At 41.4% G+C, this 25,707-nt stretch overlaps 1 protein-coding gene across 2 annotated transcripts in view; it reads left to right on the top strand.

Moving 5' to 3' along the window:
- frmpd4 (FERM and PDZ domain containing 4) overlaps nt 1-25,707 on the top strand; it is a 96,362-nt gene that overhangs the window by 41,335 nt on the left and 29,320 nt on the right. For both annotated transcript variants that reach the window (XM_056237689.1, XM_056237691.1), the window contains exons 2-3: nt 3,611-3,730; nt 22,310-22,470. In XM_056237689.1, the coding sequence (XP_056093664.1) occupies nt 3,611-3,730; nt 22,310-22,470 (281 nt within the window). The remainder of the gene's footprint in view (nt 1-3,610; nt 3,731-22,309; nt 22,471-25,707) is intronic.

Below are 25,707 nucleotides of genomic sequence, written 5' to 3' on the forward strand. Positions count from 1 at the left end.
GAGAAAGGGAGCTACTGGCTTTGGTTGAGGAGGAAAGAGATGGGGTGGGGATCATCACCCCAGTAATGACAGCTGCAGGGGGTGGCGGGGAGACGTCCCCAGCATGCCACCGGCCCCCCCGCCTGGAGATGTACTGGTCGTGGGGGCGAAACATCTATGAACGGCGGTGTCCAGCTGATGACCCTGCAGCTGTCCCAATTGGCACCGGAGGAGGTGCGTCAGGCTTGAAAGCCAGAGCAGGTAATGCCACCTCACCTGTACAACAAACCGACCTGTGCATGAAGTCTTCTGAAGTCTTAGTAGAGGAGCGGGCCCCTCCTCACACCAGGGTTGTGTTGATAATTGGTGAGAAATGTGTGTAATTATCATGAGAATAAAGTCACCGTGGAATTATTTGAATGTTCCTGAAGACGGGCTCCCAGGACCAGCCGGTGTTCTTCATCTGATGTAAACCCAACACTTTCACACTCATTTAGTTCGTTTTATCTCGTTATAGTTGTATATTGTTTTTGGCTTAATTGGCTTTCAGCTCCAAAACATTTTACTATGTTTAAATCCATTCCATATTCTGCTGCCTCTGCATTTTTGTTGCTGAATGACTTTGCTTTCAGAGAAAGGCTTTATATAAGCGAGATGTTGACAGTGTCTTAAAATGAAGATCTCTGAATAAGATGACAATAAGCTGTACAATATGGTCAGCGGGTTTATTTTTAAAAGAAATTAATACTATCATTCATCAAGGACGCATTAACTTGATCAAAAGTGACAGTAAAGACATTTAATAATGTTACAAAAGATTCTATTTCAAATAAATGCTGTTCTTTTGAACTTTCTGTTCATCAAAGAATCCTGAAAAATTAAATGTATGACGGTTTCCACAGAAATATGAGCTGTTTTCAACACTGATAATAATCATAAATGTGTCTTGAGCATCAGATCCTCATATTAGAGTGATTTCTGAAGGATCATGTGACACTGAAGACTGGAGTAATGATGCTGAAAATTCAGCTTTGATCACAGGAATAAATTACACTTTACTGTATATTCACATAGAAAGTGTGAGTGTGAGTGTGTGTGTGAGTGTGTGTGTGTGTGTGTTTGTGTGTGTGTGTGTGTGTGTGTGTGTGTGTGTGTGTGTGTGTGTGTGTGTGTGTGTGACTAGACTGAGGAAACATTAGGTTGAATGTTAATTTATTATGGATCAGTTTGCCAGTTTTCAGTGCGTTCTTGCATACCTAATATACACACACACACACACACACACACAAACTCACACACACACACACACACACACACACACACACACACACACACACACACACTCACACACACACACACACACACACACACACACACACACACACACACACACACACACACACACACACACACACACACACACACACACGCAGTGCCTCCTGACAGGAAGTGTGTGTAGATAATGAGTGCTGAGCAGCGTGTCAGGAGTCAGTAGAGCTTCACCGGTGAGGAGCTTCGTCTCCTGAGCTCTCTCTGCTCTGCATCCGGACGAACAACGCTACGGTTATTCCTGTAACTCAGTTACTCTGACAGACTGAAGCTCGTGTGAGATCATATTCCTGTCTGCTGGGTTTGACTGATATCATTATATACAATCGATTCTTAAAAAGTAGGTTTTGGCTTCTTCCTTTTTTTTTTTTTTTCGTGTGAGTGTCTGTGTGTGTGTGTGTGTGTGTGTGTGTGTGTGTGTGTGTGTGTGTGTGTGTGATGGGTAGGTTTAGGGTCGGGTTAGTGTGTGTTTGTGTGTGTGTGTGTGTGTGTGTGATGGGTAGGTTTAGGGTCGGGTTAGTGTGTGTTTGTGTGTGTGTGTGTGTGATGGGTAGGTTTAGGGTCGGGTTAGTGTGTGTGTGTGTGTGTGTGTGTATTTATGTGAATATTTAATATACTTCCAGCCCTATTCGGAACTTATCACATTTTAAAGGCTTAAAACATGGCGCTTTTATTCTGAGGATGCTGTGCTTCGCTGCGTCTCTGTTTCTCCAGCTGGGTTTAGGTGGGTGTTCGGATTCTGTAACTATATTTGTGCTGCACTTTTATTGTAAATGAAGCCCTGGAGCTTCACAATAATACAGTGAGTCACACACACATCCAGTAATCTGGTGCACAAACACGACTCTGATCAAACGGCCGCTGGATCTCAGGCTTTCCAGGGAATGTTCGGCTTAAGGAAGATTTCACGGCGTTTAGAGACACGACTGGAGCATGGCACTCTTCAGGCTTGCATGATTGCATTACATAATAAATATAATTAAATCACTGGCACAAGTGAAGTCCAGGCTGTTATCGGTCACAGCTTCAGCGAGGAGAAGATCCTCCCACTGTAGCGGCTCATATCTCCACACACGTGCTGTTATATGTTCACAATCTCATATTCAGCAATAATAGAAGTATATGAAGGTAAAAGAGTAGCAAAACTCGAGAGCATGTAGCTGTGAATTTGAGAACTTGTACAATAAATATGTGTACTTGTACGCTAGAATGTACACTCACAGCTCCGACGTGAAAACCTGTGAAATAAAAAGTTGAATGTTGAGATTTGCAGTCGCAGACGATAGACACACACGTGTGTTCTGAATGTGAAGTTGCAGACTGTAGTTACAAATGTGAAAAATGCCATTCTCAAACATTAAGCTGAATTGAGTTGAATTGAATCTTGAATTAAATTGATGAACTTTGCAACATTGATATTACTGAATTAAATTGAATAAACATTTTCAACTGTAAATCAGCTCTTAGACGACGGTGTCATTAATCAGCTCAATTTAGTTCATTCTTGATTCAGTTCAGTTCAGTGTTGATTCAGTTCAGTTCAGTGTTGATTCAGTTCAGTTCAGTGTTGATTCAGTTCAGTGTTGATTCAGTTCAGTTCAGTGTTGATTCAGTTCAGTTCAGTGTTGATTCAGTTCAGTGTTGATTCAGTTCAGTTCAGTGTTGATTCAGTTCAGTGTTGATTCAGTTCAGTGTTGATTCAGTTCAGTTCAGTGTTGATTCAGTTCAGTTCAGAGTTGATTCAGTTCAGTGTTGATTCAGTTCAGTTCAGTGTTGATTCAGTTCAGTTCAGTGTTGATTCAGTTCAGTTCAGTGTTGATTCAGTTCAGTGTTGATTCAGTTCAGTGTTGATTCAGTTCAGTGTTGATTCAGTGTTGATTCAGTTCAGTGTTGATTCACTTCAGTGTTGATTCAGTTCAGTTCAGTGTTGATTCAGTTAATTCCAGTATTGATTCAGTTCGATCTTGAATCAGTTCAGTTCAATAACAGTGTCAATTATGAAACCACTTCACTTGCAGGTGTAAAAGCAGCTCTACAGAAGTAGCTTCGTAATTGAACTTTTCAACATTTGACTGTTATTTTCACACTCATTTCTGCGATGCTGCTTTAAAAAGATCTGATATGCTTAAACAGAAATGATTTGCCGTAAAGGTGCGCTGGACTGACCCGTCTCTGACTGACCCGTGACCCGTGACCCTGACCCGTCTCTGACTGACCCGTGACCCGTGACCCTGACCCATCTCTGACTGACCCGTGACCCTCGACCCTGACCCATCTCTGACCGCTCCTCTTGTGTTTGCAGCCCCAGGACCAAAGCCTCGAGCTGTGCGTCGGGCCCCGGCAGCTGGGCCGCTCAGGGGCCTCAGGGGCCCAATGGCTGGGAGATGGCGTCCGCTAGAGAGGCCCGAGACTGCTACAGCAAGTGAGTATCACGGCTGAGCTCCGGGAAGCTCGTCACAAGTAACTTGAGTTACGTAATCAGATTACCTTTTCAAGTAACTAGTAAAGTCACGCATTACTTTCTCAAATAAGCAGAGGTGTAAAGTCCAGAAAGTAAAAGTCCTCCTCAGTATTTTGTTCCAATCACATGATTTGCTAATTAGCAGTTTTTCATCCAGGAGAGCTAATGAGTGAATCAGCCGACTGAGTTCATGTGGAATAAACATATGGCAGGACTTTTACCTCCTGACCCCTAAAGTCAGGCTAGTCACTGTGTTCCAGCTCTCCTGTCCTCATGTCAGTGTGTGCATTTAATCTCACTTTATTGACCAGTGCACTTGCTTCTGGCCTTCGATGACTCAGTTAAACATTTAGCAAAAATGGCTATAGATTTTTTTGTTTTTATTGGTACAGTAAGTGTTAAACTTATTCTCCTGCATCTTACTATTGAGTTATCCAGAACAGAATCTGCTTTTCCTTCCGCCTGAGGATTATTATTTCACTGTTGGTGTGAAAGGGTCTTTACATTTGCCCAACAATATATCTTTTTTTGTTTAAAAAAAAAACAATCCCAGCTCAGGTGAAAAAAAAGTAACGCAAAAGTAACATAACGCATTAGTTTTCTAAAAAAGTAACGCAATATTGTAATGCATCACTATTCAAAGTAACTTTCCCCAACACTGGTTCTAGGAACGATGAACAGGTTCCTCCGGTGCGAAAGCCCCTAATGTTTGGGTAGTTTTTGTGTTACCCAGCTCCTGGGTCAGACGTAACAACCCAGTGTTTGGGTAGTTTTTACTTCTATGGTAGAACGATGAACAGGTTCCTCCGGTGCGAAAGCCCCTAATGTTTGGGTAGTTTTTGTGTTACCCAGCTCCTGGGTCAGACGTAACAACCCAGTGTTTGGGTAGTTTTTACTTCTATGGTAGAACGATGAACAGGTTCCTCCGGTGCGAAAGCCCCTAATGTTTGGGTAGTTTTTGTGTTACCCAGCTCCTGGGTCAGACGTAACAACCCAGTGTTTGGGTAGTTTTTACTTCTATGGTAGAACGATGAACAGGTTCCTCCGGTGCGAAAGCCCCTAATGTTTGGGTAGTTTTTGTGTTACCCAGCTCCTGGGTCAGACGTAACAACCCAGTGTTTGGGTAGTTTTTACTTCTATGGTAGAACGATGAACAGGTTCCTCCGGTGCGAAAGCCCCTAATGTTTGGGTAGTTTTTGTGTTACCCAGCTCCTGGGTCAGACGTAACAACCCAGTGTTTGGGTAGTTTTTACTTCTATGGTAGAACGATGAACAGGTTCCTCCGGTGCGAAAGCCCCTAATGTTTGGGTAGTTTTTGTGTTACCCAGCTCCTGGGTCAGACGTAACAACCCAGTGTTTGGGTAGTTTTTACTTCTATGGTAGAACGATGAACAGGTTCCTCCGGTGCGAAAGCCCCTAATGTTTGGGTAGTTTTTGTGTTACCCAGCTCCTGGGTCAGACGTAACAACCCAGTGTTTGGGTAGTTTTTACTTCTATGGTAGAACGATGAACAGGTTCCTCCGGTGCGAAAGCCCCTAATGTTTGGGTAGTTTTTGTGTTACCCAGCTCCTGGGTCAGACGTAACAACCCAGTGTTTGGGTAGTTTTTACTTCTATGGTAGAACGATGAACAGGTTCCTCCGGTGCGAAAGCCCCTAATGTTTGGGTAGTTTTTGTGTTACCCAGCTCCTGGGTCAGACGTAACAACCCAGTGTTTGGGTAGTTTTTACTTCTATGGTAGAACGATGAACAGGTTCCTCCGGTGCGAAAGCCCCTAATGTTTGGGTAGTTTTTGTGTTACCCAGCTCCTGGGTCAGACGTAACCACCCAGTGTTTGGGTAGTTTTCACTTCTATGGTAGAACGATGAACAGGTTCCTCCGGTGCGAAAGCCCCTAATGTTTGGGTAGTTTTTGTGTTACCCAGCTCCTGGGTCAGACGTAACAACCCAGTGTTTGGGTAGTTTTTACTTCTATGGTAGAACGATGAACAGGTTCCTCCGGTGCGAAAGCCCCTAATGTTTGGGTAGTTTTTGTGTTACCCAGCTCCTGGGTCAGACGTAACAACCCAGTGTTTGGGTAGTTTTTACTTCTATGGTAGAACGATGAACAGGTTCCTCCGGTGCGAAAGCCCCTAATGTTTGGGTAGTTTTTGTGTTACCCAGCTCCTGGGTCAGACGTAACAACCCAGTGTTTGGGTAGTTTTTACTTCTATGGTAGAACGATGAACAGGTTCCTCCGGTGCGAAAGCCCCTAATGTTTGGGTAGTTTTTGTGTTACCCAGCTCCTGGGTCAGACGTAACAACCCAGTGTTTGGGTAGTTTTTACTTCTATGGTAGAACGATGAACAGGTTCCTCCGGTGCGAAAGCCCCTAATGTTTGGGTAGTTTTTGTGTTACCCAGCTCCTGGGTCAGACGTAACAACCCAGTGTTTGGGTAGTTTTTACTTCTATGGTAGAACGATGAACAGGTTCCTCCGGTGCGGAAGCTCCTGATGTTGTGCATTCAGTGTTTCTCTCAGTGCAGATGTTCCCTCCAGCCGCTTCCCGAATACTGATTCTGTCCTCGCCGCAGAACACACACACACACACACACACACACACACACACACACACACACACAGCAGATTTGCGTATGCGAGAGACACCAGCTTGAGTGAAGCTTGTGAAACATTAGCATGATGAAACATGCGTCTGCCTTCTGAAGTGACGAACACACACTAATACTGCGTTTTATTTCCACTTCTGATGTGAGATAATCAGATCTGAGGATGAAGAAGAACTGCATGCGCTTTGGCTTTTTCTGTTTGACTCTATGAGCTTTGATGGAAAGAATATGCTGATATACCGTACGATGTATTGCGATACTGAACATGCAATAATACCATGAAAAATACCATAACTACTTCATTATTGCAAATTATTTCGTTTTTTTGTTGCATATATGTATTGTGTGAATACTCTACTCCTACAGACGGCTTTTAAAAACATGTACACTGCTATAATGCTGTTCTTCCTCAGTGTTTCTGTCTCGTTTCCCAGCACTATTATCTAAGCATTCTTAAATCAAGACACATTTACTGGAGAAGAACAGTGACTGAAGATATTAAGAGTTGTGTACTGAATTTTTTTTTCATCAAAATGAAGTGAGTTTGTGTTTAAAACAAGAACAAATATCTGCCAACAGAGTCATAAAAATAATCTTAATTCAAAGTAATAACAAGATAATTTTTCTGACTCCATTGTCAGATACAAGACAACAATACTAAGGAAGAACATAATTTTTTCCCATTTTAATTTGGACAAAAACATGATTCTTTGTTATCGTTCATTTTCACAATAATAGACCTTAGAGAAACAAGCGCCGCATCTTCAGAATATTGCGGTCGCTCTGTATATCTCTATGGCATCGCTGTCCAGGAGTAATTACCTGGCGAAGTGGATTTACTTATTGTAGTGTTAACGAAAGTCATCATGAGGATTGTAATGTTTAACGCAGATGTCTTAACAAATGTCAGTCGACCGGGAAGATTTTAAAACAAGCCGTTCATCCATAAATACGCAAGATCGCTGTGAAAATACAGACCAAAGACAACGAGTGTAGCGCTGAAAGGGGGCGGGGCTACATAAGCCCTATATGTCTGAAAAGGGGCGGAGCTTCATAAGGCCTATATGTCTGAAAAGGGGCGGGGCTACATAAGGCCTATATGTCTGAAAAGGGGCGGAGCTACATAAGGCCTATATGTCTGAAAAGGGGCGGGGCTACATAAGGCCTATATGTCTGAAAAGGGGCGGGGCTACATAAGGCCTATATGCCTGAAAAGGGGCGGGGCTACACAAGGCATATATGTCTGAAAAGGGGTGGGGCTACATAAGGCCTATATGTCTGAAAAGGGGCGGGGCTACACAAGGCATATATGTCTGAAAAGGGGCGGGGCTACATAAGGCCTATATGTCTGAAAAGGGGCGGGGCTACATAAGGCCTATATGCCTGAAAAGGGGCGGGGCTACACAAGGCATATATGTCTGAAAAGGGGCGGGGCTACATAAGCCCTATATGTCTGAAAAGGGGCGGAGCTACATAAGGCCTATATGTCTGAAAAGGGGCGGGGCTACATAAGGCCTATATGTCTGAAAAGGGGCGGGGCTACATAAGGCCTATATGCCTGAAAAGGGGCGGGGCTACACAAGGCATATATGTCTGAAAAGGGGTGGGGCTACATAAGGCCTATATGTCTGAAAAGGGGCGGGGCTACACAAGGCATATATGTCTGAAAAGAGGTGGGGCTACATAAGGCCTATGTCTCTGAAAAGGGGCGGGGCTATACAATGCCTATATGTCTGAAAAGGGGCGGGGCTACACAAGGCCTATATGTCTGTAAAGGGGCGGGGCTACATAAGGCCTCTATGCCTGAAAAGGGGCTGGGCTACATCAGGCCTATATGTCTGAAAAGGGGCGGGGCTACATAAGGCCTATATGTCTGAAAAGGGGCGGGGCGGGGCTACATAAGGCCTATATGTCTGAAAAGGGGCGGGGCTACACAAGGCATATATGTCTGAAAAGGGGCGGGGCTACACAAGGCCTATATGTCTGAAAAGGGGCGGGGCTACATAAGGCCTATATGTCTGAAAAGGGGCGGGGCGGGGCTACATAAGGCCTATGTGTCTGAAAAGGGGCGGGGCTACACAATGCCTATATGTCTGAAAAGGGGCGGGGCTACACAAGGCATATATGTCTGTAAAGGGGCTGGGCTACATAAGGCCTATATGTCTGAAAAGGGGCGGAGCTACATAAGGCCTATATGTCTGTAAAGGGGCGGGGCTACATAAGGCCTCTATGCCTGAAAAGGGGCTGGGCTACATCAGGCCTATATGTCTGAAAAGGGGCGGGGCTACATAAGGCCTATATGTCTGAAAAGGGGCGGGGCGGGGCTACATAAGGCCTATATGTCTGAAAAGGGGCGGGGCTACACAAGGCATATATGTCTGAAAAGGGGCGGGGCTACACAAGGCCTATATGTCTGAAAAGGGGCGGGGCTACATAAGGCCTATATGTCTGAAAAGGGGCGGGGCGGGGCTACATAAGGCCTATGTGTCTGAAAAGGGGCGGGGCTACACAATGCCTATATGTCTGAAAAGGGGCGGGGCTACACAAGGCCTATATGTCTGTAAAGGGGCTGGGCTACATAAGGCCTATATGTCTGAAAAGGGGCGGAGCTACATAAGGCCTATATGTCTGAAAAGGGGCGGGGCTACATAAGGCCTATATGTCTGAAAAGGGGCGGGGCTACATAAGGCCTATATGTCTGAAAAGGGGCGGGGCTACACAAGGCCTATGTCTCTGAAAAGGGGCGGGGCTACACAAGGCCTATATGTCTGAAAAGGGGCGGGGCTACACAAGGCATATATGTCTGAAAAGGGGCGGGGCTACATAAGGCCTATGTGTCTGAAAAGGGGCGGGGCTACACAAGGCATATATGTCTGAAAAGGGGCGGGGCTACATAAGGCCTATATGTCTGAAAAGGGGCGGGGCTACACAAGGCATATATGTCTAAAAAGAGGTGGGGCTACATAAGGCCTATATGTATGAAAAGGGGCGGGGCTACACAAGGCCTATATGTCTGAAACATTTGTTTGCTTAAGTTTTGTCTTGATTCAATACCGTGATAAAACCTTCAGCAATGACGGTGATATGAACATTTGAAACCATCACATGCCTGACTGATGGAAACATGAGCTTATGAAAATACACTCGGGGAAAATTTATTTCACTCAAAAATTGCTAGTAAATTTCACAAACAATTAGAAAAACTCAGCACTGAATAGTAGAAAGGCTGCAATATCTTCTTGTAAAGCTTCCTCCAGGAATCAGAAGGCTATATCAGGAGCATACCTGTCAAGTATCCCGTTTTGGCCGGGAAAGTCCCGTATTTTACCCTTCTTTCCCGCCGTCCTCCCGTATTAGTATTTTCCCGTAAATCTCCCGTATTTTAACCTGCGTAAAAAATAATAATACCCCGGACGGAGTAAAAAAAAAAAACATTCCCAATCTGAGCTCTGTCACTAGCCTCGCGATAACTACATGTAGGCTACTATAGGTGGCAGTTGTCGCGAGGTTAGTGTGTGAGGTCAGATGATGAGTGACAACCATAGACTGTAAAAAATAGGTGACAACGCGGGAAAAACAAACAAAAAAAGAGATGGATGATGGACGCTATGACAGAGACGGAAGGCACTCCTGCCAAAAAACAAACAAACATGTAAATACCGCGATGGCGCGATCAATGGGACAGCGAATTTTCTTTTCTGAAGAGGAGCAGGGTGGGGGACAGTCACGCTTTTTGTAACTGCGACTTTAGCATCTCACACGGGGGAAGGAATTATATGTCAGCACGAGAAAGGGTGTTTAGCATGGTACAAAATATAGTTACAGAGAATAGGATGACGTTAGACAACAGAACTGTTTGCTCTACTCTCATGTAAAATTAACCACTCTGGCCCAGCCCACAAATACACTCCTTCCAAAACAGTCTTAAAGAATACAAAGTCTGCAACAAATTTGTCCAATAACTCACTAAAAGAGTAAACAAAAGTTATGTAATCTGAAAAGAAAAACTGTAAAAGAAAAGCAACATGAAATGAAAAGAATGTGTGGAGTGAAAATAAAATGTAAATGTAAAGAAAATCAATGTTAAATGAACAGAAAATATGCAAATAAGCCTTTAAATAAATGCTCTTCATATATACCATATATATACCACATATATATACCACACATACACTCACCGGCCACTTTATTAGGTACACCTGTCCAACTGCTCGTTAACACTTAATTTCTAAGCAGCCAATCACATGGCGGCAACTCAGTGCATTTAGGCATGTAGACATGGTCAAGACAATCTCCTGCAGTTCAAACCGAGCATCAGTATGGGGAAGAAAGTTGATTTGAGTGACTTTGAACGTGGCATGATTGTTGGTGCCAGAAGGGCTGGTCTGAGTATTTCAGAAACTGCTAATCTACTGGGATTTTCACGCACAACCATCTCTAGGGTTTACAGAGAATGGTCCGAAAAAGAAAAAACATCCAGTGAGCGGCAGTTCTGTGGGCGGAAATGCCTTGTTGATGCCAGAGGTCAGAGGAGAATGGCCAGACTGGTTCGAGCTGATAGAAGGGCAACAGTGACTGAAATAACCACTCGTTACAACCGAGGTATGCAGCAAAGCATTTGTGAAGCCACAACACGCACAACCTTGAGGCGGATGGGCTACAACAGCAGAAGACTCCACCGGGTACCACTCATCTCCACTACAAATAGGAAAAAGAGGCTACAATTTGCAAGAGCTCACCAAAATTGAACAGTTGAAGACTGGAAAAATGTTGCCTGGTCTGATGAGTCTCGATTTCTGTTGAGACATTCAGATGTTAGAGTCAGAATTTGGCGTAAACAGAATGAGAACATGGAACCATCATGCCTTGTTACCACTGTGCAGGCTGGTGGTGGTGGTGTAATGGTGTGGGGGATGTTTTCCTGGCACACTTTAGGCCCCTTAGTGCCAATTGGGCATCGTTTAAATGCCACGGCCTACCTGAGCATTGTTTCTGACCATGTCCATCCCTTTATGGCCACCATGTACCCATCCTCTGATGGCTACTTCCACCATGTCACAAAGCTCTAATCATTTCAAATTGGTTTCTTGAACATGACAATGAGTTCACTGTACTAAAATGGCCTCCACAGTCACCAGATCTCAACCCAATAGAGCATCTTTGGGATGTGGTGGAACGGGAGATTCGCATCATGGATGTGCAGCCGACAAATCTGCGGCAACTGTGTGATGCCATCATGTCAATATGGACCAAACTCCCTGAGGAATGCTTCCAGCACCTTGTTGAATCTATGCCACGAAGAATTGAGGCAGTTCTGAAGGCAAAAGGGGGTCCAACCCGTTACTAGCATGGGGTACCTAATAAAGTGGCCGGTGAGTGTATATATAGGCTATACCACACACACATGTTTTCATTTAGGCTATAACACCTGTCTTAAAATGTAAGGGATACTGGAGCTTGGTTGGGGTGGTGGGACTGGTCGCGGTGGGCGCCGGAAAATTTCCCTTATTTTCAAATCCAAAACTTGACAGGTATGATCAGGAGCCGTGATCGTGCACTAGATAGACGTCTCTGCTGTCGGGCTCAGCTGGGTAATGTGCTCCGGTTATTATATGATCTGTAGGACCTCAGTGTTCTGCTGGTGCTGGTGACTGTGAAAGCGTCTGGTTTGTGTTGATGTGTAGTTATTACCCAGCAGAAGGAGTGTGTGAGTGTGTGTGTGTGTGTGAGGGTTGTGGGTCTTCAGCCAGGGATTATTATGTAAGAGCGAAACACAACGGATCAGATGCAGGAAGATTCCCGTCGGGCTCGTCTTCTTCCCCGGCCGAGATGCAACTTCATCCTCGGGTGTGTAATAATTCATGCTTTCACATCCTTATGAAAGATTTTCTTAATGTGGAGTCAAAGCATATAAGAAGTCTCAGTTTATGAAATATTCTCATGCATATATGCCAGATCTGTGTTTGTTTACTGCGGCGTGTGATGCTTCATCGTAGGGTTGCTCACTGTTAAGGGCACTAGCACGATTCACACTGGTTGAGAAAAGAAATAGTTATTAGAATTATGATTAGTTTAAAATACAGTTTACTATTTTATCTTTAAAAAATCATCACAGGTCTATTAATGATTGCGTATGTAATTCCAGGTGCACATGATAATTATCACGACACTCAACACTAGTGGTGTATTATTCACTATGATAACCAATGCAATACTGTTGTTTAGCATTTCATTTAGTAAAATATATATATTTATATTATACAGAGGATGCAAAGGATATTCGAGGCACAACACTTTAACAATGTTTTTCATGCACTGGAGATTTGGGGATTTGGGGATATTTGACCTTTATGTGTCAGACTAGTGGACATAAAACACGCAGATGCACTTTTAAGAGTTTATTTTATTGCACTTTATCTATTTCACATCTTTAAAAGCGGCGAGTTTGAGTCAGAAATCTCCACTTCATGGTTTTATTCATATCTATATTCTGAAGGTTTGTTCATATATCATCCGCCTGAAACACTTTACTTTAAGCCTTTATGTCTAATGCATTATAAAGGTATTCATAATGTGCATTATAATGCATTAAATCTCTTCATAAATAGTTAAAATGCATTATAATATTTGCAGATTCCTTGTTACATCTGAAATTGGTTGTTTGTCGTGTGTTTTAATGCATTATCATTTCTAAGGGTGTAACAATGAATAGATAAGTATTATAACTGTGCGTTTAATTATTCATGAGATCAATGCATTACAAGGTGCATCATTTAAAATACTTCATAATGCATTATATATAAAGGCTTTAAGGGGCGTGTTTGAGTCTGATGTTGTCATGCAGTCGCGCTGTGATTGGTTGTTGACTCTTAGTCCTGAAATAAGCAACATCTTTAAAATAAAGAAACTTGAAAACTGTGAGCAGTGAATAATCTGCTGTCCGTCAGTGTGTGTGTGTGTGTGTGTGTGTGTGGGGGTGAGCTGAGGATTCATACGAACAGCTTTTGTGTCACGTGACTTTAAATCACAGCAGTCGCAAAACAAAGGGTTTTTGTATCCTGTGATTGAGTGTTTCTGCTCGTGTGTGATTTATTAGTCTCCTTATGCTGGGATATTGAGCATTAAGTGAGTCTCTGAGTGCATTAGTGTCCGCTCACTGGTCCAGCGCCGCTGGTTCTGGAACTGCTTCTTCATTCATTTCAAACCAGTGTTGGTTAAAGTGTCATAAGCCATAATCCAGACCAGTTTACCAGGAGAATGAACAAGAAACTAGTGCTGGGCAACGATTGATCACATCCAAAATAAAAGTATTTGTATTTACATTATATATGTGCATGTGTGTACTTATTTTCTATATATAAATACACACATGCATGTATACATTCAAGAAAAATGTGTTATTTATATATAATATAAATTATTATTTCTTAAATATATACATGCATATGTGTGTTTATATATAGAAAATAATTATACACAGTACACACACATATATTATGTAAACACAAACTTTTATTTTGGATGCGATTAATCATTGCACAGCCCCAAAAATCAGACGATACTGTGAAGTTAACGACTTTAGCGAGGAAAAGAACTACAATCCCATGAAGCATTGCAAACCATGGAGAAATATAAAACTGCTCATTTAAAAATATCCATGATATGTAAAGACAGTATGCTTTAAGTTTCTTGCAAAATATGCTCATATATATTCAAATATTTAAGTATTTAAGTGCTTCATGGGAGTGGGCGGAGCTAACGAGATCTTGATTGGTGGAATTTTCTGCACAGCATCATGGGTAATGTAGTTTTTCACCACGAATGTTGCTGTTAAACATGATTATTTTTAAACTAAGTTGCAATAATGCGAGCTGACGCTCCAACAGAAGCAGATTCCACCGATGAACAGCCTCGCCGCTCACAGTACGGCTGGCGCTACAGCTTTATGAGTTTCGGTTGTTGCATGCTGTGTAAGTTTGTGATTGTCTGATATTGTTAATTGCACAGAATAAGCCCTGCTCGTGCTCGTGTCACAGATATATCTCAGGAAACGAAGCGTTCTGCTGGTCAGAATCCAGCGGGTGATCCGGGACCTGGTCTGGAGAGTTTTGTAACTAAAGAGAGATGTGATCTCGGCCAGCGGGATCAGCGCTCCTTTAAATCCTGCAATCCTCCTCTATTCCTGCAGAGAGCCGTTTATAATTACAGCGTGGAGAGAAATCAGAGCGGGAGTCTTTAATTAGGACATTTTGAAACGTTAAGCGTCTGAAGCGGTCTGAAATGAAAATGAAATGTGTGTGCATTGGGTTTCTGCTCTCACACACAGGTCCAGTCATGAACACACACACAGAGACACACAGGCTGTGTTCCCAAACCGACAGACGGCCGGCGCTCACAACACAAAATACTCGTTTTTATTTCAGAGACGCATTTATATTTACTTTTTACATGTTTTGCTTAGGCTTTAGGTTATATATTATGTATACATATATTATAGTTGAGAGTTATGAATGTCTAAAATAGTTTTTGCATGACATTAATTACATTTTTGCTGCAAAATATTCCGTGCCGTTTGCATGTACCGTACTTTGTGGAAAATTAAATATCATGAACGGCCTTTTCGATGCTTTCGGTCATGTTATTTCAGAAGTTGTTCGCTTGGCTCTAACTGACAATAACTGCATCAAAATCAATTATGCATCAAGTTTCGCGCTCACAACACAAACTACTTGTTTTTTATTTCATAGATGCATTTTTTGTAGTACTTTTTACATGTTTTGCTTAGGCTTTAGTTTGTAATTATAGTTAATCAATCAGTTGAGAGTTATGAATGTCTAAAATAGTTGCATGACATTATTTAAATATTGTGCATCGTTTGCATATACCCTACTTTCTCCTTTTTAGATGCATTTGGTCCCTTTATTTCCGAGTCTTGAGTTGCTCGCTTGGCTCTAACTAACACTAACTGCATTGAAATCAATTATGCATCAAGTTTCGCGTGCGCGTCAGTCCGCTCCTGGAATGCTCAGGCGCTGCTGTCTGTGTGGAGCTTTAAATGAGGTTTCATGTGAGTTAAGGTTTTAAATGAGGTTTCATGTGAGTTAAGGTGCTGGTTCTGTATGAGATAGACGGCTGAGAGAGTGATAAGAGCTTCTCACCTGGTTAATGTGATTGGTCAGGTAAGAGGAGATGCTGTAATGGTCTGGATGAGAGTCCATTAACCAGATGCATTTAGCTTTTGACCGGAATAATTCACATAACCATATAAAAGAGCAATTATGAAAGTCTCCCGCCAGATCAGATGTGCTCCCGGCTGGTGATGTGGGAAACGCAGGTCAGAAGCGTCTCTCAGCAGGAGGGAGTCAGTGAGTCAGTGAGTCAGTGAGTCAGTGAGTCATAGAGTGAGTGAGTGAGTGAGTCAGTGAGTGAGTCAGTCAGTGAGTCAGTGAGTGAGTGAGTCAGTGAGTGAGTCAGTGAGTCAGTGAGTCAGTGAGTCAGTGAGTGAGTCAGTCAGTGAGTGAGTCAGTGAGTGAGTGAGTCAGTGAGTGAGTGAGTGAGTCAGTGAGTGAGTGAGTCAGTGAGTGAGTGAGTCAGTGAGTGAGTGAGTGAGTGAGTCAGTCAGTGAGTGAGTCAGTGAGTGAGTGAGTGAGTGAGTCAGTGAGTGAGTCAGTCAGTGAGTCAGTGAGTGAGTGAGTCAGTGAGTGAGTGAGTCAGTGAGTGAGTGAGTCAGTGAGTGAGTGAGTCAGTGAGTGAGTGAGTCAGTGAGTGAGTGAGTGAGTGAGTCAGTCAGTGAGTGAGTCAGTGAGTGAGTCAGTCAGTGAGTGAGTCAGTGAGTGAGTGAGTGAGTGTGTGAGTGAGTGAGTGAGTGAGTCAGTGAGTGAGTGAGTCAGTGAGTGAGTGAGTCAGTGAGTGAGTGAGTCAGTGAGTGAGTGAGTGAGTGAGTCAGTCAGTGAGTGAGTCAGTGAGTGAGTCAGTCAGTGAGTGAGTCAGTGAGTGAGTGAGTCAGTGAGTCAGTGAGTGAGTGAGTGAGTGAGTCAGTGAGTGAGTGAGTCAGTGAGTCAGTGAGTCAGTGAGTGAGTGAGTGAGTGAGTCAGTGAGTCAGTGAGTGAGTGAGTCAGTGAGTCAGTGAGTGTGTGAGTGAGTGAGTGAGTGAGTGAGTGAGTCAGTGAGTCAGTGAGTGAGTGAGTGAGTCAGTGAGTGAGTGAGTCAGTGAGTCAGTGAGTGAGTGAGTCAGTGAGTCAGTGAGTGAGTGAGTCAGTGAGTCAGTGAGTCAGTCAGTGAGTGAGTGAGTCAGTGAGTCAGTGAGTGTGTGAGTGAGTGAGTGAGTGAGTCAGTGAGTCAGTGAGTGAGTGAGTGAGTCAGTGAGTGAGTGAGTCAGTGAGTCAGTGAGTGAGTGAGTCAGTGAGTCAGTGAGTGAGTGAGTCAGTGAGTGAGTGAGTGAGTGAGTTCTGTGTGTTTGCTCTGGCGTTTCGGCACATGATGATTTGCTCTTTTGTCCGGTTGTCGCTTTGTGCATTTGTGATTTGAGTGTCTTTTGTCCTGTGATGGGAATGTTTCAGATGAGTCCATGTGACTAGTAATAAACCATGTCACGATTAATAATCATCATCATCGCAGGTCATTTATGCTTTATTCACACGTCCGTCAAACTGCTGATCTGAGTTAAGTTCAGTAGAGTTTTGCTAATCATAATTGGTCATTTTAGTACTTTACTTTTTATTTTAAGTAGTTTTCAGAAAAGTTGACTGTTTTCGGCAGTCATGAGTTTTAAGTTTAAAGGAATTAAAGTACATTTGCTGAAGTCAATGTAGATCACAATGGTAATTATTATATTATATGATCATATAAATTTCATATAGTGATACATTTAAATAAAATTTCTCATAAATATTGATAATGTTTTCTTTCATCACACTGGGTTTTTGCTGTAGATCTTCTAACATTTTACATTTCAAAGAATTTCTACATTTTCTTATCTATAAAATATGGGGTAAATGAAGTAATATAATGGTAAAAAAACATTTAAAACTTTAAAACAAAATTGCTTATCAGATACAATATGGTTTAAGTTATGACTGTTTTAGAAGCTTACGTTTTATGCAAAAAGTGTGTCGAGTTTTTAATGCATTAGAAGCGTAACGATCTAAAATGAATTGTGCGCGACACTGTTTACATGTTCAGCGCAGTCATCAAAATATTCTGCGTCTTTTGCATATTTCATATTTTCCTGGAAAATAAGTTGCACCTGATTATAAGCCGAACCGGAGCGTTGTTGAGAGAAAATAAGGCGCATTTGTGTATTTTATAATTACATTCAGAAATAATGTAAAATACAGTTAAATAAAACAAAACATTATAAACGTGTTTTATTTCCCCTCAGTCCACAGCTGATCCTGGAGTATACACACATGTGGCATGACATTTATTATAAACTCAAGCCTAAACTAAATAAACATGTTTTGCATGCTTGACATTAGTTGTGTTATATTGTTGCAGGACGTTTGAGATTATTAAAATGCACAAAATGCATCGATTCAACGTTGATTTAGCGTTTGCTGTGCAATCTGTCTCATCCCACTTTATTTCATTTAAGTTTCTCTTAGTTTTTCATCAACGGTGCATTTGTACAGTTTTGAGTCAATAGTTTCCATCCTAGCTTTAGTTTAGAACAACCCCCTGTACACACACACACACACACACACACACACACGTACAGTGCTGGTCATCAGGACACACACACACACACACACACACACACACACACACACACACACACACACACACACACACACACACACACACACACACACACACACACACACACACGTACAGTGCTGGTCATCAGGACACACACACACACACACACACACACACACACACGTACAGTGCTGGTCATCAGGACACACACACACACACACACACACACACACACACACGTACAGTGCTGGTCATCAGGACACACACACACACACACACACACACACACACACACACACACACACACACACACACACACACACACACACACACACACGTACAGTGCTGGTCATCAGGACACACACACACACACACACACACACACACACTCTGGGAACTGGCCATCTATAGCAGCTGCTCAGCGCTGAGGCGTTTCCTCCATCACGTGTTTCTCAGGGTTAGAGTTATGGCACATTCATGCATTTGACAAACGCATTTCTCCAGAGAGATTTGCAGTGCATTATATTGCGTGACAAAAGCATTGTGACATCTATTATCATGTTTCACTCTTTTCACCTGTGTTATCTTGCCTTAATGTATAAGCAACAGAATTCAGCTGATGCACATCACAGGTGTGTATATTGTGTTTTACAGCAAGTAAAAACAGTAAAAATAGCATACACATAACACGTATATATATGTGTAAAAGTCTCTGTGTTCAGTAGCGGTGTCGTGTCAGCGGCCCCATAGTTAATCACTAATGATCTTTACAACAGAAGTGAATCAATCAAAACTAACTTTATCTGGACAATAACTCTATTCTAGAGCTGCTGTAAAGCCTAAACACTCTCTGTTACTGTAATCTCCTGTTATCACTGTAAAGCTGCTGTGAAACTCTATACTGTTACAGCGCTGTATAGATGAAAGAGACTCGACTTGATTTTGCCCAAACCGCCTTGAACTCACGATCCTTGAACTGTGTGTCGCAGCCTCTCAAATGCATGAAACGCGAACCTGTTGCTGCTAAACCTGTGTGTGTGTGTGTGTGTGTGTGTTCAGAAGTCTCACACACACACGACCTCTCTCACCTCGCTCACCTCGCTCGCTCTCGCCGGGCTTGAAAGATTAATTGTAGCTCTTCTCTGAGCGCTGGAACATGTGTCGGGAATAATGGCTCTTCCTCGCCTTCCTTCAGCCCACGGCTTTAATTATCCACACACACACGCACACACACACGCGCACACACACACACACACACTGCAAGATGATATAAAGACTGAGCAATCGCTGAGCCTCTCGCACAGATTGCATTAGTGAAACGCGAGATGTGATGTAAAGGCCATTTGCTGGTTACCTGAGCGTGAAGCAGAAACATAATGATATTAAATTCACAATAAAATCTTACGTTGAGTGATAAAACACAGATAATGGCTTCACATGCAGACCGAAGGCTGTGTGTTATTCAGAGGCAGAGCACACATTAGATGTGTAAATGATGTTTTCTGTGTTTTTACTGCAGGAAATGTAGTTTTGCACAAGTCTGCGTCTCATAAAGTTTCTGACACGCTTTATTGCTATTCTTCATAAATAATTATTTCCACCGTAATTCTTTCGTTCACACTCACTCGACGTGACTTTGTCCTGGTGTTTACATGCACTCTTCTCGTAGATGAAGTCATTCAACATGAATATTAACATCTGACGTATAATAGAGGCTGAGAGAGTTATTAATCCTCAAGAATAGAGCAGTTAAAAATGATATTGCAATATTTAGTTTTTGCATTGCGATATGAAAGAATACTCACTTGAATAGCTAACTTTAGACAGAATTATTAATTCCAGAATGATTAAGATGATTTTGTTGCGGAGTGCATCTGTTTAAAAAATAAAAATAATCCTAAAAAGCTGAAAAATTACTTTTTACTCACTTTATTCTTGGATTGCGAACCATCATTTCAGAGCTGAACGATTTGGGAAAAGCTTTGGTCGTTCATGATCATATTTATGTATTTATATCAAACCTTTTTCAGTAAACATAACATTAAGTTTTTAAAAAACTCTTTACTTTCTGAGTTTATCATCAGCCACATTCCCACTGTTTTTGATTCATTCATTCAATATGACTACAAAATATGATTTTTGTAGTGCTTATCAATAAAAATAAACAAAATGACAAATATGTTGCAATAATACTATTGTACTGCAAAATAAAAAATCAAGTATTTAATCATTATTTGGTAACACTTTACAATAATGTTCATTAGTTAACATGAGTTAATGTATTTACTAACATGAACTATCCATGAGCAATACATTTGTTACAGTATTTATTAATATTTGTTAACGTTAGTTTATAATAATCCAGCTGTTCATTGTGTGCTCATGTTAGTTCACAGTGCATTAACTAATGTTAAAAAGGTTTTAATAAAGTATTAGTAAATGTTGAAATTAATAAATGCTGACTGTTGCATTAAGCCATATTATTACATGTATTTCGGTAAATCATGCAGGCCTACTTGTGAAGGTTCAGACTGAGAGGTTTTAACTGCATCTATCAGTTTAAAAAAATAAAAACTGTGCCTTTGTATCCAGTTATTCTCTACATACGACTGTAATAACTACTATTACAGTGTGTCACATTTGCAGCAATTTCTTCTTGAACCTTTGTGTAGTGAAGCCATTGTTGAGCTCCCCTGAACGACTGATCCCGGGCCTGTTCTCCACAGGCGTTAATAATGTTGTGTCTGAATCCCGTCTCAGATGCTCTGTCATGAAAGATCAGAGTTGTGTAATCTGGACACCGGAGGGGAAACTGCACACGCCAGCTCTCCTGTATTCTACTCATTAAACAGCACATATTCTGCTTTCTCCATGTTCATCTGTGTTCAGTGTGTGATGTTGCTGTTCCAGTTCTCCTCTATATCAGTGTCAGTGTTTCTGAACTCCTGAAACGCCTCCATTGTATCTTGAGTTTCTTCCGGAACGAACACGTCACAATATTCCTCATTATAATAATTAATGTGCAGAATAAAGGGGCGGGGCCTGGTTGAGTTAGTCAGTGGTGTGTTAAACTGGCGGTTATGGAAAGGGGCGGGACATTTCCCAAACACACTCGAAGCGCTCGACCAATCACAACACACTGCTCCAGCCGACCAATCAGAGCACAGTGTGCTTTCAGGAGGAGGGGCTTCATAGAGACAGGAAGTGAACAGAGCGTTACTGACAGACTGGGAAGAGAGGAGCCGCAACAATGGAGAATATGAGGAGAATAATCAACATTCAAGCAGGAAAACCTGTTCTAGTAGAGCCTGAAAACGATTAAACTTGTTTGAAAAACACCATCATGACATCAAACCTTTTTTTCTTTATAATAACGCGCACTGGATGAATAACGCCATGAACATGCATTAACCTTATAAATCCCACCGGATCATATTTAATACGCAAAATGCCTCTAAATGATCAAAACTTTGTTCGCACGCGATCTCTCCAGTCTTCTGTGTGTGACTGATAGTTTACAGTGTTTTATCAGTAAAAGCTCTTTAACTGTACAGACGTCCTCCTTCAGCTCGAGCTTCACGGGTCTCTAAATCTGCTCTGATTTTCATCAAGTAAACGCAAGAATAACTTTGATATTGTTAGTAATATTTCAACCGAACTGAGGTTTACTTGATTATCCATCATTTATTATAAAAATCATGAGTATCAAATATGATCATCAGGTTTTTGAGGAAGGTTTATTTGTTCGTCTCTCAATCATCTTTGTATTGCATTATGTTTTAAAACTACTGAGCTTTGATCATAAAACTAAGCATTTAAATATTATCTTACTAAGACATTATTGACAGATATGGATATTTATATACCTTTTATGTAAGTATTAGCTATACTGTTATAAAGATCACACTGATTTACATTACAAGCATCAGAATTTCATATAAATCAGCATCTGCATCAAACTGCATATTGTTGCTCAGTTTGAGGCTGTTTTTCCTCCATATTCTCACTATATGAGCCATATATTATTGACAGATATTGATATCATATGCATTTTATGCACCAAAAAACATAAAACACACATAATATATATATATATTTTAAATATTTAATATGAGGTTTAATAACGTTTAGATGATGTATCTGGCTGTTAGTCAGGCTTTACAGGGTTAAAGCAGTGATTGTGAGTTCATGTGTTAACATGCGAGTGAGTGTGTGTTCTCTGTTCCTCTGGTTCTCCCAGTCATCTCTCCCAGTCCAGCTCTCTGGAGGAGGTTCGTGTTGATGTGGAGAAGTTTGTGCCTCCAGCACCCAGAAAGGTTGAAATGAGACGCGACCCGGTTCTCGGCTTCGGCTTCGTGGCGGGCAGCGAGAAACCAGTGGTGGTTCGATCCGTTACTCCAGGTATCTACTCCAGTTCTTCTGCTTATTATCCCATAAATACAGTAAAACAGCAAACTCTCGCATCTACTCCAGTTCTTCTGCTTATTATCCCATAAATACAGTAAAACAGCAAACTCTCGCATCTACTCCAGTTCTTCTGCTTATTATCCCATAAATACAGTAAAACAGCAAACTCTCGCATCTACTCCAGTTCTTCTGCTTATTATCCCATAAATACAGTAAAACAGCAAACTCTCGCATCTACTCCAGTTCTTCTGCTTATTATCCCATAAATACAGTAAAACAGCAAACTCTCGCATCTACTCCAGTTCTTCTGCTTATTATCCCATAAATGCAGTAAAACAGCAAACTCTCGCATCTACTCCAGTTCTTCTGCTTATTATCCCATAAATGCAGTAAAACAGCAAACTCTCGCATCTACTCCAGTTCTTCTGCTTATTATCCCATAAATACAGTAAAACAGCAAACTCTCGCATCTACTCCAGTTCTTCCGCTTATTATCCCATAAATACAGTAAAACAGCAAACTCTCGCATCTACTCCAGTTCTTCTGCTTATTATCCCATAAATGCAGTAAAACAGTAAACTCTCGCATCTACTCCAGTTCTTCTGCTTATTATCCCATAAATACAGTAAAACAGCAAACTCTCGCATCTACTCCAGTTCTTCTGCTTATTATCCCATAAATACAGTAAAACAGCAAACTCCCGCATCTACTCCAGTTCTTCTGCTTATTATCCCATAAATACAGTAAAACAGCAAACTCTCGCATCTACTCCAGTTCTTCTGCTTATTATCCCATAAATGCAGTAAAACAGCAAACTCTCGCATCTACTCCAGTTCTTCTGCTTATTATCCCATAAATGCAGTAAAACAGCAAACTCTCGCATCTACTCCAGTTCTTCTGCTTATTATCCCATAAATGCAGTAAAACAGCAAACTCTCGCATCTACTCCAGTTCTTCTGCTTATTATCCCATAAATACAGTAAAACAGCAAACTCTCGCATCTACTCCAGTTCTTCTGCTTATTATCCCATAAATACAGTCAAACAGCAAACTCTCGCATCTACTCCAGTTCTTCTGCTTATTATGCCATAAATACAGTAAAACAGCAAACTCTCGCATCTACTCCAGTTCTTCTGCTTATTATCCCATAAATACAGTAAAACAGCAAACTCTCGCATCTACTCCAGTTCTTCTGCTTATTATCCCATAAATGCAGTAAAACAGCAAACTCTCGCATCTACTCCAGTTCTTCTGCTTATTATCCCATAAATGCAGTAAAACAGCAAACTCCCGCATCTACTCCAGTTCTTCTGCTTATTATCCCATAAATGCAGTAAAACAGCAAACTCTCGCATCTACTCCAGTTCTTCTGCTTATTATCCCATAAATGCAGTAAAACAGCAAACTCTCGCATCTACTCCAGTTCTTCTGCTTATTATCCCATAAATGCAGTAAAACAGCAAACTCTCGCATCTACTCCAGTTCTTCTGCTTATTATCCCATAAATGCAGTAAAACAGCAAACTCTCGCATCTACTCCAGTTCTTCTGCTTATTATCCCATAAATACAGTAAAACAGCAAACTCTCGCATCTACTCCAGTTCTTCCGCTTATTATCCCATAAATGCAGTAAAACAGCAAACTCTCGCATCTACTCCAGTTCTTCTGCTTATTATCCCATAAATGCAGTAAAACAGCAAACTCTCGCATCTACTCCAGTTCTTCTGCTTATTATCCCATAAATGCAGTAAAACAGCAAACTCTCGCATCTACTCCAGTTCTTCTGCTTATTATCCCATAAATACAGTAAAACAGCAAACTCTCGCATCTACTCCAGTTCTTCTGCTTATTATCCCATAAATACAGTAAAACAGCAAACTCTCGCATCTACTCCAGTTCTTCTGCTTATTATCCCATAAATACAGTAAAACAGCAAACTCTCGCATCTACTCCAGTTCTTCTGCTTATTATCCCATAAATACAGTAAAACAGCAAACTCCCGCATCTACTCCAGTTCTTCTGCTTATTATCCCATAAATACAGTAAAACAGCAAACTCTCGCATCTACTCCAGTTCTTCTGCTTATTATCCCATAAATACAGTAAAACAGCAAACTCTCGCATCTACTCCAGTTCTTCTGCTTATTATCCCATAAATACAGTAAAACAGCAAACTCTCGCATCTACTCCAGTTCTTCTGCTTATTATCCCATAAATACAGTTAAACAGCAAACTCTCGCATCTACTCCAGTTCTTCTGCTTATTATCCCATAAATACAGTAAAACAGCAAACTCTCGCATCTACTCCAGTTCTTCTGCTTATTATCCCATAAATACAGTAAAACAGCAAACTCTCGCATCTACTCCAGTTCTTCTGCTTATTATCCCATAAATACAGTAAAACAGCAAACTCCCGCATCTACTCCAGTTCTTCTGCTTATTATCCCATAAATACAGTAAAACAGCAAACTCTCGCATCTACTCCAGTTCTTCCGCTTATTATCCCATAAATACAGTAAAACAGCAAACTCCCGCATCTACTCCAGTTCTTCTGCTTATTATGCCATAAATACAGTAAAACAGCAAACTCCCGCATCTACTCCAGTTCTTCTGCTTATTATCCCATAAATACAGTAAAAGAGCAAATTCTCGCATCTACTCCAGTTCTTCTGCTTATTATCCCATAAATACAGTAAAACAGCAAACTCTCGCATCTACTCCAGTTCTTCTGCTTATTATCCCATAAATACAGTAAAAGAGCAAACTCTCACATCCACTCCAGTTCTTCTGCTTATTATGCCATAAATACAGTAAAACAGCAAACTCTCGCATCTACTCCAGTTCTTCTGCTTATTATCCCATAAATGCAGTAAAACAGCAAACTCTCGCATCTACTCCAGTTCTTCTGCTTATTATCCCATAAATACAGTAAAACAGCAAACTCCCGCATCTACTCCAGTTCTTCTGCTTATTATGCCATAAATACAGTAAAACAGCAAACTCCCGCATCTACTCCAGTTCTTCTGCTTATTATCCCATAAATACAGTAAAACAGCAAACTCTCGCATCTACTCCAGTTCTTCCGCTTATTATCCCATAAATACAGTAAAACAGCAAACTCTCGCATCTACTCCAGTTCTTCCGCTTATTATCCCATAAATACAGTAAAACAGCAAACTCTCGCATCTACTCCAGTTCTTCCGCTTATTATCCCATAAATACAGTAAAACAGC

The sequence above is a fragment of the Rhinichthys klamathensis genome, unplaced genomic scaffold (genome assembly GCF_029890125.1).
Source record: "Rhinichthys klamathensis goyatoka isolate OS25496 unplaced genomic scaffold, OSU_Roscu_1.1 h1tg000496l_1, whole genome shotgun sequence".
In the NCBI taxonomy this organism is placed as follows: domain Eukaryota; kingdom Metazoa; phylum Chordata; class Actinopteri; order Cypriniformes; family Leuciscidae; genus Rhinichthys; species Rhinichthys klamathensis.